The sequence below is a fragment of the Chiloscyllium plagiosum genome, unplaced genomic scaffold, assembly GCF_037043375.1.
Source record: "Chiloscyllium plagiosum isolate Xiang-an unplaced genomic scaffold, Cpla_swu_hap1 HiC_scaffold_5, whole genome shotgun sequence".
Lineage (NCBI taxonomy): Eukaryota > Metazoa > Chordata > Chondrichthyes > Orectolobiformes > Hemiscylliidae > Chiloscyllium > Chiloscyllium plagiosum.
In genome coordinates this window covers 81,454,041-81,472,558 of record NW_028270143.1, presented here as the reverse complement: position 1 = coordinate 81,472,558, position 18,518 = coordinate 81,454,041, and the positions used below count along the sequence as shown (strand labels likewise).

General features: G+C 39.9%; 1 protein-coding gene across 4 annotated transcripts in view; it reads right to left on the bottom strand.

Annotated features, from left to right (window-relative positions):
• Positions 1–18,518, bottom strand: part of LOC122550012 (signal transducing adapter molecule 1-like) — a 76,187-nt gene that overhangs the window by 28,963 nt on the left and 28,706 nt on the right. For 3 of the 4 annotated variants that reach the window (XM_043690392.2, XM_087987365.1, XM_043690389.2), the window contains exons 3-6: positions 13,440–13,515; positions 13,098–13,193; positions 1,492–1,638; positions 1,226–1,316 (exon numbers count right to left, since the gene is read on the bottom strand). In XM_043690392.2, coding sequence (XP_043546327.2) covers positions 1,226–1,316; positions 1,492–1,638; positions 13,098–13,193; positions 13,440–13,515 — 410 coding nt within the window. The remainder of the gene's footprint in view (positions 1–1,225; positions 1,317–1,491; positions 1,639–13,097; positions 13,194–13,439; positions 13,516–18,518) is intronic. The other variant, XM_043690391.2, reaches the window with a different exon arrangement.

Here is an 18,518-nt window from a genome sequence, read left to right as displayed (position 1 = left end):
GAAAACACGGGGTAGGGGAACCAACAGGGCACACAATTAGCACAGGTAACAAAGGACATCAATAAAATAGAGATATGCCTGACTGTGGGAAGAAACCCATGCATACAAGGGGAGAATGTGCAAACTCCACACAGACAGTCGCCTGAGGCTAGAATCGAACCTGGGACCCTGGGACTGTGAGGCAGCAGTGCTAACCAGTGTGCCACTTTGCATTGAGGGGATTAAAAACCATTGTGCCACTGTGCATTAAAATTATATATATTATGGGGAAAAAGTAGTCTATATCAGACACCTGGTCAAATGTGGTAGGAATTGTAAATATTAAAAAGGGAATGCCCATTTAAAATAATAGAGATGAGGAATCAAGGCAGATGTAAATAGATTCTTGATTCCCACAGGGATGGAAAGTTTATCGGGGGTATGCAGGAACGTAGAGTTGAGCTAAAATCAGAAGTCACGATCTTACTAAATGGCAGAGTAGGCTCGAAGGGCCTACTCTTGTTCTCTATTCATAAGTGCGTAAAGAACTCAAGACATTAGATTCTAATTAAAGCCTGAATTATGTAATTTTGCAGAGTTGGTGTTATAATTGTTATGCTGAATCTCCCTGTATATATGAATAAATGATAGGAGACTCAGATTCAGAATAATTCAGTCTTGATACAACAACATTGTCAACCATCATCATTTTACATTTTAGGATGCCCTTTATATACTCCCCTACCTATCTTTTATATCTTCCAAATTTAAAAGTATCCTCAACTCTTACAATTCTAGCTGTGCCTCAAAACATTTTTATCCGAGTTATTACATGGTATCCTGTTTGAAACACCCAAAGTGCCTTATAATGAGTAAGTATGCTACATAAGTTGCTGGCGGTTTGGATCAACTAATAACAGCATAGGTGTAAAAGTGCTGCTATCTCCTTTTAAGTTTTTAAAATGTCGTATTGATCTCATAGTCATAGAATCAGAGATGTACAGCATGGAAACAGATCCTTCAGTCCAACCCAACTATGCCGACCAGATATCTTAACCTATCTAGTCCCATTTGCCAGCATTCGGCCCATATTCCTCTAAACCCATCCTATTCATGTAACCAGCCAGATGTTCTAATTGTACCATTTCCTCGGGCAGCTCATTCCATACAAGCGACACCCTCTGTGTTAAAAAGTTGCCCCCTAGGATCTAAACTAATGCAGCAGAAGGATTTTGAGTGAACTCACCTTTTGCTAAGTCTTCCTCTTCTTTTTTGGTTGCTGTTACATTTGGATCTTTTGCCACCAAAGCAGGGCTCGCCTTTGCCTGTTCTGCAGCCTATCTCAACAATATAGTTAGAGATAAACATCATTGTTAATAAAAGGTAACTTAAACCAAGGTCTCAAATGCATATCTTGACAGTTTTTCTTCCTCAACAGTGACGGACAAATATTGAGCTTAAGCTACAGAGTGAGCAATTCATTCAGCCAATACAAACACACAAAAAAACTACCTGAGAACCTGCTGCAGGGAATGTAACTCCTTGTTCTTTCAGGTTTTTTATCATAGCGGATATAAGACTAAGTTGAGGGTCATTCTTAAATTCCTCTGCCCACTCTACCATGAGGGCTTTCAGTTTTTCACAGACTTTTGGGTGACCCTGAAATGAAATTAAAGATGCAATACATAATTAAGAAGCTATTCTAAACTGTGATTAATGTAACTGAGTTGATATCAGTTAATTTATTTCGTAACCTGAAGTCATCCAACAGATCAGGTGCATAGTTCCTTGAAAGTGGAGTTGCAGGTAGACAGGGTAGTGAAGGCAGCATTTGACACACTTGTCTTCACTGGCACAAGCATAGAGTATAGGAGCTGGGATGCCATGTTGTGGCTGTACAGGACGTTGGTGAGGCCACTTCTAGAATACTGTGTACAACTCCCGTCACCCTTTTATAGGAAAGATGTTTCTAAACTAGGAAGGGTATAGAAAAGATTTAAGGATGTTGCTGGGACTGGAAGGTTTGAGTGATGGGGACAGGCTGAATAGGCTGAGGCTATTTTCACTGGAACATCAGAGGCTGAGGGGTGACCTTATAGCAGTTTATAAAGTCATGAGGACATGGATTGGGTGAATAGACAATATCTTTTTACTTGGGTGGGGGAATCCAAAACTAGAGGACATAGGTTTAAAGTGAGATGGGAAAAGATTCAAAAAGGACCTGAGAGGTGCATGTGTGGAACAAGCTGCCACAGAAAGTGATTAGATTATATTCCCTACAGTATGGAAACAGGCCCTTCGGCCCAATAAGTCTACACCGACCCTCTGACGAGTAATCCACCCAGACCCATTCCCATACTCTATATTTACCCCTGACTAATGCACCTAACACTATGGGCAACTTAGCATGGCCAATTCACCTGACCTGTACATCTTCGGAAGTGTGGGAGGAAACCTAAGCAGACTCTGGGAGAACGTGCAAGCTCCACACAGACAGTCGCCCGCGCAGGAATTGAACCCAGGTCCCTAACGCTGAGACAACAGTGCTAACTGCTGAGCCACTGTGCAGCCCCTATCCTGTGGAGGAGGCTGGTATAATTAAAGCATTCAAAAGGCATCTAGATAGGTAAATGAATAGGAAGAGTTTACAGGGATATAGGCTAAATGCTGGCAAATGGGACTAGGTGAGATGGAGATGTCTGGCCAGCATGGACAAGTTAGATTGAAGGGTCTGTTTCCATGCTGTTTCATGGTTATGACGCGATATCGCAGGGTATCAACAAATATCACAGATGGTCTTCTTCACCTTTTGAATGCAGCTCAACTTTGGCATGGGAAGAAAAGAAAGGCTAGGGAAGGTAAGGGGTTCCTTAGATCACTATCTCAACAGATTTCATAGGCAATCTTTGCAGGCACGAAGGGATCTAGGTGACCTTATACAGTCAATGAAAATAGACAGGATTGTGCAGCAAGCAATTAGGAAGGGAAATGACTCATTGGTCTTTATCACAATAGGATTCAAGTTCAGAGGTGGGCATGTCTCACTGCAGTTATACTAGGCCTTGATGAGACCATGCCTGTAGTTTTGAGTGCAGTTTGGATCCCTACCGAAGAAAGGATAGACTTGCCATACAGGCAGTGCAGCAGAGGTTCACTGGGTTGATAATAGAGATGGCAGGACAGTCCTACAAGGAGACATTGGTATTAGCTAGAGTTTAGGAGGATGAGAGGAGATCGGATTTAAACATACAACGTTTTACCAGAACAGGACAAACGAGATGCAAGGAGGATCTTTTCCTCTGGTTGGGGAGTCTAGAATAGGGGATGCAATCTCAATTTATGGGGTGGGTCATTTAGAATCGAGACAAGGAAAAGTTTCTTCAGACAAAAGATAGCGAACTTGTAGAATTCACCACCACAGAAGACTGTGGAGGTCGTAACCAATTATATTCACGAGAAAGACAGATTAATTCTCAACTTTAAAGGCATCAAGGGTTATGGGGAGAAAGCAGGAATACACCAATGAGGTAGAGGATCTACCATTATACTACTGAATGGCAGAACAAGCTATAAGGGCCAAATGGTTTACTCCTTGTCCTCGTTTCTGTGTTTATAAATCATAAAACTTTGTTCTGAATGACAACTTTAGCAAAAATCAGCAGAGCAAAGAAAACAGGAAACACGCAAGGAATGTTCTCAAGCTCTTTATGACAGCTAGCTCGAAAAGACCAGAGGTAAAAACAATGACTGCAGATGCTGGAAACCAGATTCTGGATTAGTGGTGCTGGAAGAGCACAGCAGTTCAGGCAGCATCCAAGGAGCAGCGAAATCGACATTTTGGGCAAAAGCCCTTCATCAGGCTGACCGAGACAGCTTTGTACGCCAAAGTTAAAATAAAAAAAGAACAAGATAGGTCGTGAATACTCAGATTCATTGGATAGGAAAAAGGAGGTCTGTGCCCTAATACGATATCCTGGGGCAGTCTCATACTGTCAAGTCAGCTTGTGCCTGTGCTGGGTATAGTACAGCATTAGTATTTTGATTAGACAGAGTAGGTATTTTGTAATAGTTTCCCAGCAGAGGACTACCCAAGTGAAAATGAAATAAATGACTCTTCTGGAAAACCTGCAAATGCTTAGGTCTGGTCTGCAAGTCCTGAAAATAGGATGAAAACCTACTTAGTAAGATTCAAATATTTACTAAAAAATAACCAAGATTAGTCTAAATGCCTCAGAGAGGTCAAATGCACAGACCTTTAAGCTTCACTCCTTCTAACATTGATACACAGTGGCAGCAGTGTATAGCATCTACAAGACAAATTGCAATATCTTATCAAGCCTCCAAACCCACAAAAAAAATCTAAAATCTACAAAGCAAAGGGCAGCAGACACATGATAACATCACCCTTTGGGTTCATCCCCATGCCATGGATCATTCTATCTAGGAATTATATCACCATTCTTTCATTGTCACTGGATCAAAATTCTGGAACTCCCTTCTTAATAGCAATGGGGGCAGAGCTACACAACACAGACTGCAGTTCAAAAGGGCAGCTCACCACTGCCTTCTCAAAAGCAATTAAGGATGAATAACAATACACCCAGTGTTGTCCATTTCCCAAAGGAAAAAAAAAAGTAAAACTTCTTACATCAGAGCAGTGCTATTAGTTTTCCCTGGCAAAGCACCAACAGAGCCTGATGAGTCAAAACCTATCATTCAAGTAATACTCCATTTAGGTTCATGTGGAGCTTTCTAATGCGGTCAGAATTTGTCTTTATAAAAATGTACTGCTTTTGCCTCAGAACACAGCAGCTATTGAATACAGCATCTGAAAGTTTAATCTCTGTAAAAATATCTAACTTCAACACATGCGCCACTTAGAGTCATAGAGATTTACAGCACGGAAACAGACCCTCCAGTCCAACTCGTCCATGTCAACCAGATATCCTAACCTAATCTGTCCCATATCCCTCCAAACCCTTCCTATTCATATACCCATCCAGATGCCTTTTAAATGTTTCAATTGTACCAGCCTCCACCACTTCCTCTGGGAACTCATCCTACACATGTACCACCCTCTATGTGAATAAGTTGCCCTTACGTCCTTTTCATATCTTTCCCCTCTCACCCTAAACCTATGCCCCTTAGTTCTGGACTTTCCGCACATCAGGGAAAAGACTTTGACCTATTCATGCCCCTCATGATTTTATAAACCTCTATAAAGGTCACCTTTCAGCCTCCGAAGCTCCAGTGAAAACAGCCCCAGCCTGTTCAGCCTCTCCCTGTGGCTCAGATCCTCCAACCTTGGCAACATCCTTGTAAATCTTTTCTGAACCCTTTCAGGTTTCACAACATCTTCCCGATAGGAAGGAGACCAGAAATGCACACAATATTCCAAAAGTGGCCTAACCAATGTCCTGTACAGCTGCGACATGACCGCCCAGCTCCTTTACTCAATACTCTGACCAAAGGAACAAAGGAAAGCATACCAAATGCCTTCTTCACTATCCTATCTACCTGCGACTCCACTTTCAAGGAGCTATGAACCTGCACTCCAAGGTCTCTTTGTTCAGCAACACTCCCTAGGACCTTACCATTAAAGTGTATAAGTCCTGCTAAGATTTGCTTTCCCAAAATGCAGCACCTTACATTTATTTGAATTAAACTCCATCTGCCACTTCTCAGCTCATTGGCCCATCTGGTCCAGATCCTGTTGGAATCTGAGGTAACCCTCTTCGCTGTCCACTACACCTCCAATTTTGGTGTCATCTGCAAACTTACTAACTGTACCTCTTATGATCGCATCCAAATAATTTATGTAAATGACAAAAAGTAGAGGGCCCAGCACCGAGCCTTGTGGCACTCCACTGGTCACAGGCCTTCAGTCTGAAAAACAACCCTCCACCACCACCCTCTGTCTTCTACCTTTCAGCCAGTTCTGTATCCAAATGGCTAGTTCTCCCTGTATTCCATGAGATCTAACCTTGCTAATCAGTCTCCCATGGGGAACCTTGTCGAACGCCTTACTGAAGTCCATATAGATCACATCTACTGCTCTGCCCTCATCAATCTTCTTTGCGACTTCATCAAAAAACTCAATCAAGTTTGAGAGACCTGATTTCTCACACACAAAGCCATGTTGACTATCCCGAATCAGTCCTTGCCTTTCCAAATACATGTATATTCTGTCCCTCAGCATTCCCTCCAACAACTTGCCCACCACCGAGGTCAGGCTCACTGGTCTATAGTTCCCTGGCTGGTCCTTACCACCCTTCTTAAACAGTGGCACCACGTTTGCCAACCTCCAATCTTCTGGCACTTCACCTGTGACTATCGATGATACAAATATCTCAGCAACAGGCCCAGCAATCACTTCTCTAGGTTCCCACAGAGTTCTCGGGTACACCTGATCAGGTCCTGGGGATTTATCCACCTTTACCCGTTTCAAGACATCCAGCACTTCCTTCTCTGTAATCTGGACATTTTGCAAGATGCCACCATCGATTTCCCTACAATCCATATCTTCCATATCCTTTTCCACAGTAAATACTGATGCAAAATATTCATTTAGTACCTCCCCCATTTTCTGTGGCTCCACATAAAGGCCGCCTTGCTGATCTTTAAGGGGCCCTACTCTCTCCCTAGTTACCCTTTTGTCCTTAATATATTTTTAAAAACCCTTTGAATTCTCCTTAATTCTATTTGTCAATGCTATCTCATGCCCCCGTTTTGCCGTCCTGATTTCCCTCTTAAGTATACTCCTACTTTCTTTATACTCTTCTCAGGATTCACTCGATCTATCCTGTCTGTACCTGACATATGCTTCCTTCTTTTTCTTAACCAAACCCTCAATTTCTTTAGTCATCCAGCATTCCCTATACCTACCAGCCTTCCCTTTCACCCTGACAGGAATATACTTTCTCTGGATTCTTGCTATCTCATTTCCATTTTCCAGCCGTCCCTTTACCTGCAAACATCTGCCTCCAATCAGCTTTTGAAAGTTCTTGCCTAATACCGTCAAAATTGGCCTATCTCCAATTTAGAACTTCAACTTTTAGATCTGGTCTATCCTTTTCCATCACTATTTTAAAACGAATAGAATTATGGTCGCTGGCCCCAAAGTGCTCTCCCACTGACACCTCAGTCACCTGCCTTGCCTTATTTCTCAAGAGTAGGTCAAGTTTTGCACCTTCTCTAGTAGATATATCCACATACTGAATCAGAAAATTGTCTTGTACACACTTAAGAAATTCTTCTCCATCTAAATCTTTAACACTATGGCAGTCCCAGTCCATGTTTGGAAAGTTAAAATCCCCTACGATAACCACCATATTATTCTTACAGATAGCTAAGATCTCCTTACAAGTTTGTTTCTTAATTTCCCTCTGACTATTGGGGGGTCTATAATACAATCCCAATAAGGTGATCATCCCTTTCTTATTTCTCAGTTCCACCCAAATAACTTCCCTCTATGTATTTCTAGGAATATCCTCCCTTAGCACAGTTGTAATGCTATCCCTTATCAAAAATGCCACTCCCCCTCCTCTCTTGCCTCCCTTTCTATCCTTCCTGTAGTATTTGTATCCTGGAACATTCAGCTACCAGTCCTGCCCATCCCTGAGCCATGTTTCTGTAATTGCTATGATATCCCACTCCCATGTTCCTAACCATGCCCTGAGTTCATCTGCCTTCCCTGTTAAGTCCCTTGAATTGAAATAAATGCAGTTTAATTTATTAGTCCTACCTTGCCTGTTTGACTCACGTCTGTTCTCACTGTGCCCGTCTCAGATCGATCTCTTTCCTCACTATCTCCCTGGGTCCCTCCCCCCCACCTTACTAGTTTAAATCCTCCCAAGCAGTTCTAGCAAATTTCCCTGCCAGTATATTAGTCCCCTTCCAATTTAGGTGCAATCCATCCTTCTTGTACAGGTCACTTCTACCCCAAAAGAGATTCCAATGATCCAAAAATGTGAATCCTTCTCCCATACACCAGCTCCTCAGCCATGCATTCATCTGCTCTATCCTCCTATTCCTGCCCTCACGAGCTCGTAGCACTGAGAGTAATCCAGATATTACTACCCTTGAGGACCTCCTTTTTAAATTTCTACCTAACTCTCTAATCTCCCTTCAAAGTCTCAACCTTTTCCCTTCCAATGTCGTTGGTTCCAATGTGGACAATGACCTCCTGCTGGCCCCTCTCCCCAGTGAGAACATTCTGCACCCTCTCTGAGACATCCTTGACCCTGGCACCAGGGAAACAACACACCATTCTGCTTTTTCTCTGTTGGCCACAGAAACATCTGTCTATACCTTTGACTACAGAATCCCCTAACACAATTGATCTCTTGGAAGCCGACGTACCCCTCTTTGCATTAGAGCCAGTCTCAATACCAGAAACTTGGCTGTTCGTGCTACGTTCCCCTGAGAATCCATCCCCCCCTCCATTTCCCAAAACAGCATACCTGTTTGAAATGGGTATATCCACAAAAGACTCCTGCTCTAGTTGCCTACCTCTCTTACCCTTCCTGGAGTTAACCCATCTATGTGACTGTATCTGAAACTTTCCCCCCTTTCTATAACTGCCATCCATCACATACTGTTGCTGTTGCAAATTCCTCATCACTTCTATTTGTTTCGCCAATCGATCCACTTGATCTGATAAGATTCGCATCCAACAGCATTTATGGCAGATATAATCCGCAGTAACCCTTAAACTCTCTTTAAACTCCCACATCTGACAAGAAGTACATATCACTGTAAAGGCCATTTTTCCTCCTTCACAATCTACAGACCCAGAAAATGACACCGTCTTATTCCTCGACAAACACTGCCCCAGGTTAAATTAATAGCTATGGCTTATATTTTAAGCTTAATCAAGAGACTTATCTCCAAAAGCATATAATCAATAAAGAATCCACTGTACCCACTACTGCAGCCTTTCTCTAGGACAGACTTAAAACAACAATTAACTTATCAGATTCTGTGCTGTGAACTTCGCCCAACAGTTCCTCCAAGATTAGTTGTGAATTTCACTGTTTGTTAATTTTCCCAGATGCACTCCGATGCCCAGCGATACACAAAGTCAAACAGCAAAGGCAGTAACTGTGCAGGTTTTCTCTCTCTCCTGCACTGACTCGAACGTTGGGCAGCTAAAGGTGTGTCTTGCATGGGTAATTTATTTGAGGGAAATATAATGTATCCTTTGATCAGTTAGCACAGAAATACGAGTCATCTAACAAGGACCTCTCATTTTTTTTCAAATTAGGGATTCTATTCAAAAAAGTCTACACTTTTGACTGATCCCTACAAATCTGACATAGAGAGGAGGGTGCTCAGGACTAAGAGAGTACACTTTCTGTCAGCACTTTGTATCGTCAATTGGGGGGCATCCCCTCAGATGAGTTCAATAGACTCTGCAGGGTGTGGGAGAGAGCTAGGCATTGAGGTCTCCTCAGAGGCATGGGAAGATATTTAGGAAAACGCAAGTAAGATATCAATTTGCAATAGGATCTACGCTTTAAAGTTGAAGATTTCCACAGGGTCCACTTGGCTCTGGATTGTTTGTCAAAATTTAAACCAGGGGTATCTTCAACATGCCCCAAGTGTAGAGTTAGTATGGGCACTCTTACCCATTGTCTTTGGTCCTGTGGTAGGCTTCAAACATACTGGAGCACTGAGGCAGGTGCAATGGAGAGGATTTTGGGTGTAAGGGTGGAGAAGGACCCGATCTCTCTTCTTCTTGGCCTGCCCAGTGTATTCCCTGTAGATGCGCATAAGAAAAAACTTTTCAACATCCTTGCTTTCTGCGCAAGAAAGAATATCTTGTTGGGTTGGGTATCCGAAAATCCCCCGGGCCTGTCGGGTTGGCGGAAGATTGTTATGGAGCATATCCCCTTGGATTGTCTCAAGTATTGTACATCACAAAACTCAGAATTTTTATAAAGGCATGGCAGCCCTTTTAGGAATACCATACACATCTGTCCACCATACTAATTAGGACTTTTAAAAAGCTGTAACTATTGTGTTTTACGAGTCCAATATCCAAGGAGGGACATCTGTGAATATATGAATATGTGAAAACTAATGCTCTTGATATTTGAGAGTGAGTGTTTTGGTTGGCTGAACTGAGTTACTATTTATTTAAGTAGTTAGTTTGAGTTTTCTATTTATATGTATTTTTCTATCAATATTTATACATTTGTACATGAGGGCAGTTTGGGTTTTTTACCTTTTTTTGGTGTTCTTTCATTGTATTATTTTGAATTATATTGTTTTGTATTTGTTGCAATATTTTAAAAAATATATTTTTCAGTATAAATATATTTAATATAAAATTTGTAGTTTAGAATGAAGACACTCTCATTATCAACCAGTCCATCATAGAAGAGGCTTGCATTGTATGTTACTTCAATCTGCAAATTCAATGATGCAGGCTCCTCTGCTTTCTGGGAAAGAGAATTTCACAGATTAACGTCCTTCAGAAAAAAAAATTCATCTCGACACATAGAAAATAGGAGCAGAAATAGGCCATTCAGCCCTTTAAGTTTGCTCTGCCATTCAACAGGATCACAGCTGGTCATCCAATTCAGGACTTTGGTCCTACTTTTGCCTCATACCCTTGGACTCCTAGGAACAAGATCTAACTCCCCCTTCAAAACACTCAACCACTTCCTGTGACAGAGAATTCCACAAGCTAATCACTTTCTGGGTGAAGATTCTTCTCCTCATCTCAGTACTAAATAGCCTTCTCCTTAGAAGGTGACCCCTAACTCTGACTGAGATCTCCATCGTGCGTATTTAAGTTGTGTCCATGGACAGGAACAGATGCTAGCTATAATCGTCCAACTGAAATTTTAAAAAAGAAAATGTGTGATAACAATCCTTCCCAAAAGGCCACAATTCTTTCTAATTTATTTTAAAATTAACACAAGTCTGAAACTCACTTTGAAACATTTTTCATAACATCAAAAACTACAAGAGTAACAATTAACAGCCACTAATATTGTGTATTAGTTTTTTTGGGAGATATTTTCAAATTTACTGCACTTCATTTCAGACACAGTTACTTTGCATCTCTAGCATAACATTGAAGAATTATGATTGAAATATGTACTTAAGTCCAGCCATAATCTAACCTTCATGTATGGTCTATCTTTAAACCGTATCTGGAAGATGGATTTAGTTTTTTCCAATATCAATATACAATTTTGACTGAAGTCCATTATTAAGAATGATCAATAACAAACATGAAAAAAGGTCAGAAGATCAGGCCTGATTAAGGTAAACTGCTCGATGTCACCATATCCAAGTCCAGTAACTAAAAATGCCAATTGTCTTCTTTATTTGAAGAATAGCAGTATTGCATTTTAGCAGTGTGATCAATTAAATTCTTCAATCCACTTAAATCAGCAGAGGAATAGTAGCAAAACCACTTATCTATGAAAAACTGGACTTACAAATGAAGAAATTGGACAAAATTAGAAGTACACAACTTCAGGAATTTGGGAACAGAGGAAGACTCTACATTTGAGAAAAAGAAACTAAATTAGCTCTAAATTGCTCATAACTTTGACAAAAATATTTCCTGTTAATGGTCACTACTCTCATTAACAAAACAAAATCACAAGTTTTCCCTGGATTAGGATTCTCTGCAATTATTTTTAAAATCTCACACATTGCAAGGTTTTGCCTCGTCAGAAAACTCCCATGGGAAACATACATTAACAGAAGCATTAGTCTCAAAAGTGAAAAGTTACAAAAAAGGCTGGACAACATAATTGACAGCATGGTTGTATTTTATCTTATTTCAAATATTACCACTGTGCCACCTTGAGGGACCTTTTATGTTTCTCAACTCCTAGGAAGCTCCCAATAACACTGGAACCTTAAAGATATCATTATGGATCCTATTGTACATTAGTCAGTGAGTGCAATAATAAAAAAAAACCACAACATGCAGGCTTTGTCAAAGAGCTGAGACTAACTCAATGGCTTCAATATCTGTGCGAGGATGGCAATTCCCTCTCCCAGGGATATTGACAAATCAAGAGACATGATCGTTAGTACAGGAGTGTCTTAAACATATGCAAAACAAGAAAGAACTAACTAAACATTGAAATCCATAGATATTTAATTTTTTTCAGTCACAGCATGCTGAACTCCAAATAACAATAATCAGATGATTTGCAAACTTCCTGGGATTCTTTTGTAGGCTTGAGAGATAACGAATTCCTAGAAAGTAACCTATTGATCATGCAGAACCTGAACTGGAACAATTCTAAACTTGTTTTTAGGGCTGAACAGAGGAAAGATACTTTGTTTTTATAATAAAATCTGTTATTTTAATTGCCAATACATCTTTATCTCCCCTACTCTAAAAGTATTAAAAATTCTCCACATCATGTCAAGCAAAGTCACGTACCACTGTGAAACATGCAGAAACTGGCTTAGCGCAATACTGATTGGAATCAGGAAATGGACTGGATTCCTCTCCGAGATATGAAGAATGATGCATATGATAGTAAGGGCTAAGTGAATGGTGACAGAGAAGAAAAGAAACTTTTTTTAAAACATAAATAAAGTCCAACCACTCCAGTGCTAAAAATAAACTCCTGGGAGCTATTACATTCATAATTTGAGATTTCAGTTGTTAACTGGCATTGCCACAATTGAACTTAAATAAATTATTTAATATTACACCTAGGCTACTTCTAAAATTTCTGGAAATTCCTTCTTAAAAATTATTTTCAATGTGGATAAGTTTAATCTTTATATTCAAAAGAGATTTAGATCAGTGTGTCACAGATTCATAGAATGTAAAACAAGGAAATGTGCAAACAATGAATATATTATAGCACCAGAAATATATTTATTAGCCTGTCCCTACTCTCAAATCTTCACTTCAGCCTCTTAACAACAACAGACAATAGCATTCTTGATTACAAGAAAGCAATCTTTAATATTCAAATAACGATCAGATCAACAAATGAAGAAATAGCTGAGCAAGAGTTTAGTAACTGCCTTATTTTTCTGATATAGCCTAACTACAACTGATAATTCTCCAAAATTTGCTGTAACTTAAGAAAAATAATTGCATCAAAAAGTACAAAAATATTTACCTTATTTAAGACATTGCTCACTTCACTTGCAAAGTCTCTTGAGCAAACTTCAAGGTGAAAGATTTTGCCACAGTTTGACACACATGCTCCGAGCAGCTTTAAAGAAACAATTCAATCATGAACACATTTCAAATTATGACAGAGATGATCAATGAAAATAGCACCACCTTGACAGCAGTGAGTACTATCTCAATACGGACCAGAATACAAAAAGTATCAAAGTTTGTAGTCCCAAGACACAAATAATACTGCATCATAACAGAGAAACTCTGAAGGTGGGCTAAAGCTGTTGCAGAGAAAAGGACGAATAACAGTCTCTTAGAAGTAACAGATAGTACTTACAGTTAGTGCCTGCATAGCAACATGAGGATCTTTGTGATTCACTCTTTTCATGATAGATCTTAAGCAGTCTTTTGGCCTAAATGATTAATAGAGGAGTAAGTAATCAATTTTTAAAAATACAAATGTTTCCAACTTAACTAACAAACTCAATCCAATCCAACTGGCTTGCCAAGATTTGATATGGACAGAGAATTAGATTTAAAAGAAAAACGACATCATACAGAGTTCACAAATGACATGGATCATGGAACGGAGAGAGATTGAAAGGCTTTATTAAACTCAGTGCCTAACATATCCAATCATTGCAGAGAAGCCATCAGCAAATGGCATATTAAAATTTAATGGACAGGATGTAATGAACTACACAGCGCTCGAGTCAAACAAGAACAGTCTTGCATACTACTGTGCAAAGTTCTTGTCGTTCAAACACTGGAGTTAGTTGAGAGAAAGACCACAAGATGCAAAGGGCCCAGTCATGAGGAAACAAATCAAAAAAATCTGAGCTTTTTGACCCTGGAGGAGAAAAAAAACAACCAAGTATAAAAGTAAGTATATTGATGTGTATTACGGAAGATGAATAGGTGGAATTCAACATTCAGGAAATGAGGTGACAGAAGAGGAATACACTGAAGTTAAAAGAGTAACAAAGACAGAAGTAACGTTTTGAGGTCCATTTTTCTACTCTGTCTGGAGATAGGGGAAGGTCCCCTTCATTAATCATATACCAATTTACATACATAGTATTGGTTTGGACCATGGAGACTTGATATTGCCAACAGCACAAATCACGTGCAGAATTTTGAAAGAATACCTTTTCACATTAAGTCGCCAACAGGGTTCAAACAAAGACAAAAGCAATAGATGCACTGTATATCCCCCGAAACAAAAGGAAAGCAAAAAAAACACATGCAGTCAGTGACCAAGCAACTTAAAACCATGACAATCAACGATGCAGGTCAGAGGTGTCAAGAACATTCAAACCCCTTACTCAGACACCCCTCCATGTTATTATTTCCTTCCTACTCAATGTCCTCCTCCGATTTTATGACGGCTGCAAGTTTTGGCCAGATATGATAAACATTTTGCAGAATGCAAGGAGGCAAAGGATCTGAAAGGATAAATGTCCTCATCATAGAGTTGTAGGATGACCAGCGCAAAACACAGTGCCTCACCGATGTCATGTTACAAGGGGAAAAAAAAATTGTTCTGTTCAGAAATACCAAAGTAGTCTCTCTACTCCCTGGAAAAGACACTTGCTGAAATGTGCAGGCTCAGCCAGTCCAACTCAATGAATTACCCCTAGGTAACTAACTAACACACTAAGTTATACTTGCCCGGAGTACAGGTAGTTCTCCTATAACACCATGGTTGTGTTCTCGCAAAACCTTGTAAATTGTGAACGGAGGTAAGCGTTGTCCAAAATACCATTATACACCCTGTTCCTTTTCTCAGGGGGTAGTAGATGGGGTATAACTCGAAGGGTTTGTTGATAGAGTTCCAGTTGGAATGCCATGCTTCTAGGAATTCTCATGCGTGTCTTTGTTTGGCTTGTCCTAGGATGGATCTTTCAAGTTCATTAGCTGCTCTTTTAGTGTATTGGTGCGTTTGTGGGCTAACATGATGCCAAGGGGTCTGAGTAGTCTGGCAGTCATTTCCGAGATGTCTTAAATGTAGGGGAGAGGAAAAAAAAAAGAGTCGGAAAACAACAAACTGCCATTGCTAGATGTCACAGTAGAGCAAACAGCCAATGGGAAACTTCAAACCAGCGTCTCCAGGAAAACAACACATACGGACCAAATACTGAACTACAGAAGCAATCATCCCAACACCTACAAACGAAGCTACACCACAACATTATTTCAACGAGCCAATACACACTGCAGCACAGAGGAATTATGCAGAGCAGTGAAAAATCACCTATACCATGTATTCAAAAAGAACGGGTACCCAATGAACACAATCCGCCGATTTCTCAGCAACAAATCCAAACAAGCAGACAAAATACGCCCAGAAACCCTTGCCACTCTCCTCTACATGAAAGGCATCTCAGAAATGACTGCCAGACTACTCAGATCCCTTGGCATCATGGTAGCCCACAAACCCACCAACACACTAAAACAGCAGCCTAATTAACTTGAAAGACCCTAGACAATGAGCAAAACTAATGTCATTTACAAAGTACCATGCAAGGAATGTAACAAACACTACATTGGACAAACAGGCAGAAAACTAGCCACTAGGATACATGAACACCAGACAGCCACAAAAAGACATGACCCTCTCTCACTAGTATCCTCACACACAGATGAGGAAGGACACCACTTCGACTGGGACAACACATCCATCCTAGGACAAGCCAAACAAAGACATGCACGAGAATTCCTAGAAGAATGGCATTCCAACCGGAACTCTATCAACAAACACATCGAGTTAGACCTCATCTACCACCCCTTGAGAAAAGGGGCAGGAAATGACTTCACCACAGGAAATGATATCACCAACCCAAAGAAATCCAAACATATAAATAGAAAGCAGGAATTTTAAGCATTGCTTCGTCTGAGGCCCACTGAAGATGTTACCTCGTAGGGTAACGAAACATCTGGAAATGAACCTTGCAGCTCAGCGAGCAAACTTAAACCTTCAATGAGGTTATAGCCGAATCGTGCGTTATCCCAGAACTACCTAAACCTGAATTCCAGTGGTTAATGCGCATTGCAATGAAACCAACAGGCAGTACTATTAGCTGCAAGGTGGTGTTAGGACTTACATTTAATAATTGCAAAAAAGATTGCCAATCCATTTAATTACGTTGAGAGGGCTTAAGAAAATTCTGGCAGGGATCCCTGGATACGATTTGAGGCACAGCTCAAATAAGGAGATTAGAGCAGAAATGAGCAAGCAGAGATAAAAGTGAAAGTTAATGCAATGAGAGCAAGTCAGAAAAGGAAAATATCACTTTCAGACCAAAGCAAAATGCAAGATAAAATAAATACAAATTCCAAATGAGTGTTCGAATTCACAGAATTACACAGCAAAGATGACAGACACTAGGCCCACCACACCTATGCAAACTCTGTGAAAGAGCTACCTAAATAACCCAAAGCCCTGCTTCTCTGTCGTCTTTTTTCTTACTTAAATATCCAATTCCTTTCTAAAAAATAATGCTGAATCACGAGTAGCAAACAAACTTCAAAACTTCTGTCTCTTTTGCTTAGGAATAGGAATTGGTCTTTCAGCCTGTCGAACCTGTATCACCATCTACCACAATGCCACTTGCCTACATCTCTCCATTTTCCTTGGTATCAGTCTTCATGAAATCAGACGAACCACTGTATTCCCACGATGGGGAGTATACACCGCCTTGTGAAAGGACTAAAGCTGTACACAGTACTTAAGTAGCATCTAACAAAGATTCTATACAATTACAACAAGACATCATTATTAGTGTATGCTTGCAATTCCCTTGCAACAAAGGTTAACATATCATTTGTCTTCCTAACTGCTTGCTGCGTCGGTATGCTAATATAAATTATTCCCAGGTTGGACACCTACACTTTCCAACCTCTCACCATTAAAGAAATATTCTACCTTTCTATTTTTCCTACCAAAGTAAATAAGTACACATTTACATTATATTCCAAATGCCTTGCTCTGGATCATTCACTTCACCCCCTCATAACTTACATTCCTACACAGTTTGGTGTCATTAACAAATGTGGAAGCATCATAACTGTTCCTCACATTCACATCATTTATAGAGATCGTAAACAGTTGTGAACCTATAACTGACCCTTGTAGAACCCCACTATCCCAAGATTGATCAATTTACTCCTACCCTGTTTTCTATATGGTACAGTGCTCACTTCTTACCAGCACATTTCCCCAATTCCACGTGTTCTAAATTTTACTTACTAACATTGTGTGGGACTTTATCAAAAGTCTTCTGAAAATCTAAAGATATGATACCCAGTGATGTTCCTCTATCAATTCTGCAAGCAAAATCCTAAAAAAAAGCTCTAGCGTGTTTCTTAAACATTATTTCCTTATCATAAATCCATACTGACTGACGAATTTTGTAATTCTTTTCTAAATGCTTAGTTATCATATCCTTTGTAATAGTTTCTAACATTTTCCCTACAACTGACATCAAATTAACAGATCTGTAGTTTTCCATCCTCCATCCCCTTCCCTTCTTCAATTGTGGGGCCACAGTTGCTACATTCCAATCTACAGGAACGTCTCCAAAATTTGTAAGCTCTCCGGACTCCACTTGCAATGGACACGCATTTGTCCTGGCTAATTGTTTCCGCTTGACATACTTTAAAAAAAAGCTTTATAGTATGCCTTTACATTCCATTCCAGTCTGCCTTATTATTCTCTTTCCCCTTATCCAGTTTCATGATCTTTCTCTTCAGGATTCTAAATTGCTAGCAAAGCTCAGGCTTACCACTTTTTCTGGGATGACTTCCTTTGATCTAATGCAATCTTTAGCTATTTTCTTTACCACAATTAACTACCCAAGCTGTACCTTTGTCTTTGGATGTGTGTGCTTTAAAGAAATGTGTATCTGTTCCTTACCACGTACAGGTCATTCTACTGTAATGCATGTTTCATTTCAAGTGAATTCACTAGAACACAATTGATGAATTAGGGACAAATATTTAAAGCATGTATTGGTTATAAACACAATTCCAGCCCCATCAATTTAAATGGTACGGCTATTAAGCAATTTTCTTAAAACACAGTATTGAATGAGAAAGGAACGCCTGTGTTATAGCTAAACAGAGTATAATCTTTAAATACCAGCCATTGCCTGTTTACTGTCAAATCTTTTAATGTATTTTCCTAATCCACCTTTGCCAACTTTCTCCTCATACCTACATAATTTTGTTGCTTGAGAACACAGACCCAAGTTTCAGAATGAACTACAATTCTTTCAAGAACAATGTGAAATCTTATCACGTTACTCACTGCTCATCATTATGGTCACTATTTCCCAAAGGTTCCTTTACAGCAAGGTTCTTGATGAATGCCTCATTATAGAGTCATACAGCATGGAAACAGATCCTTCAATCCAAC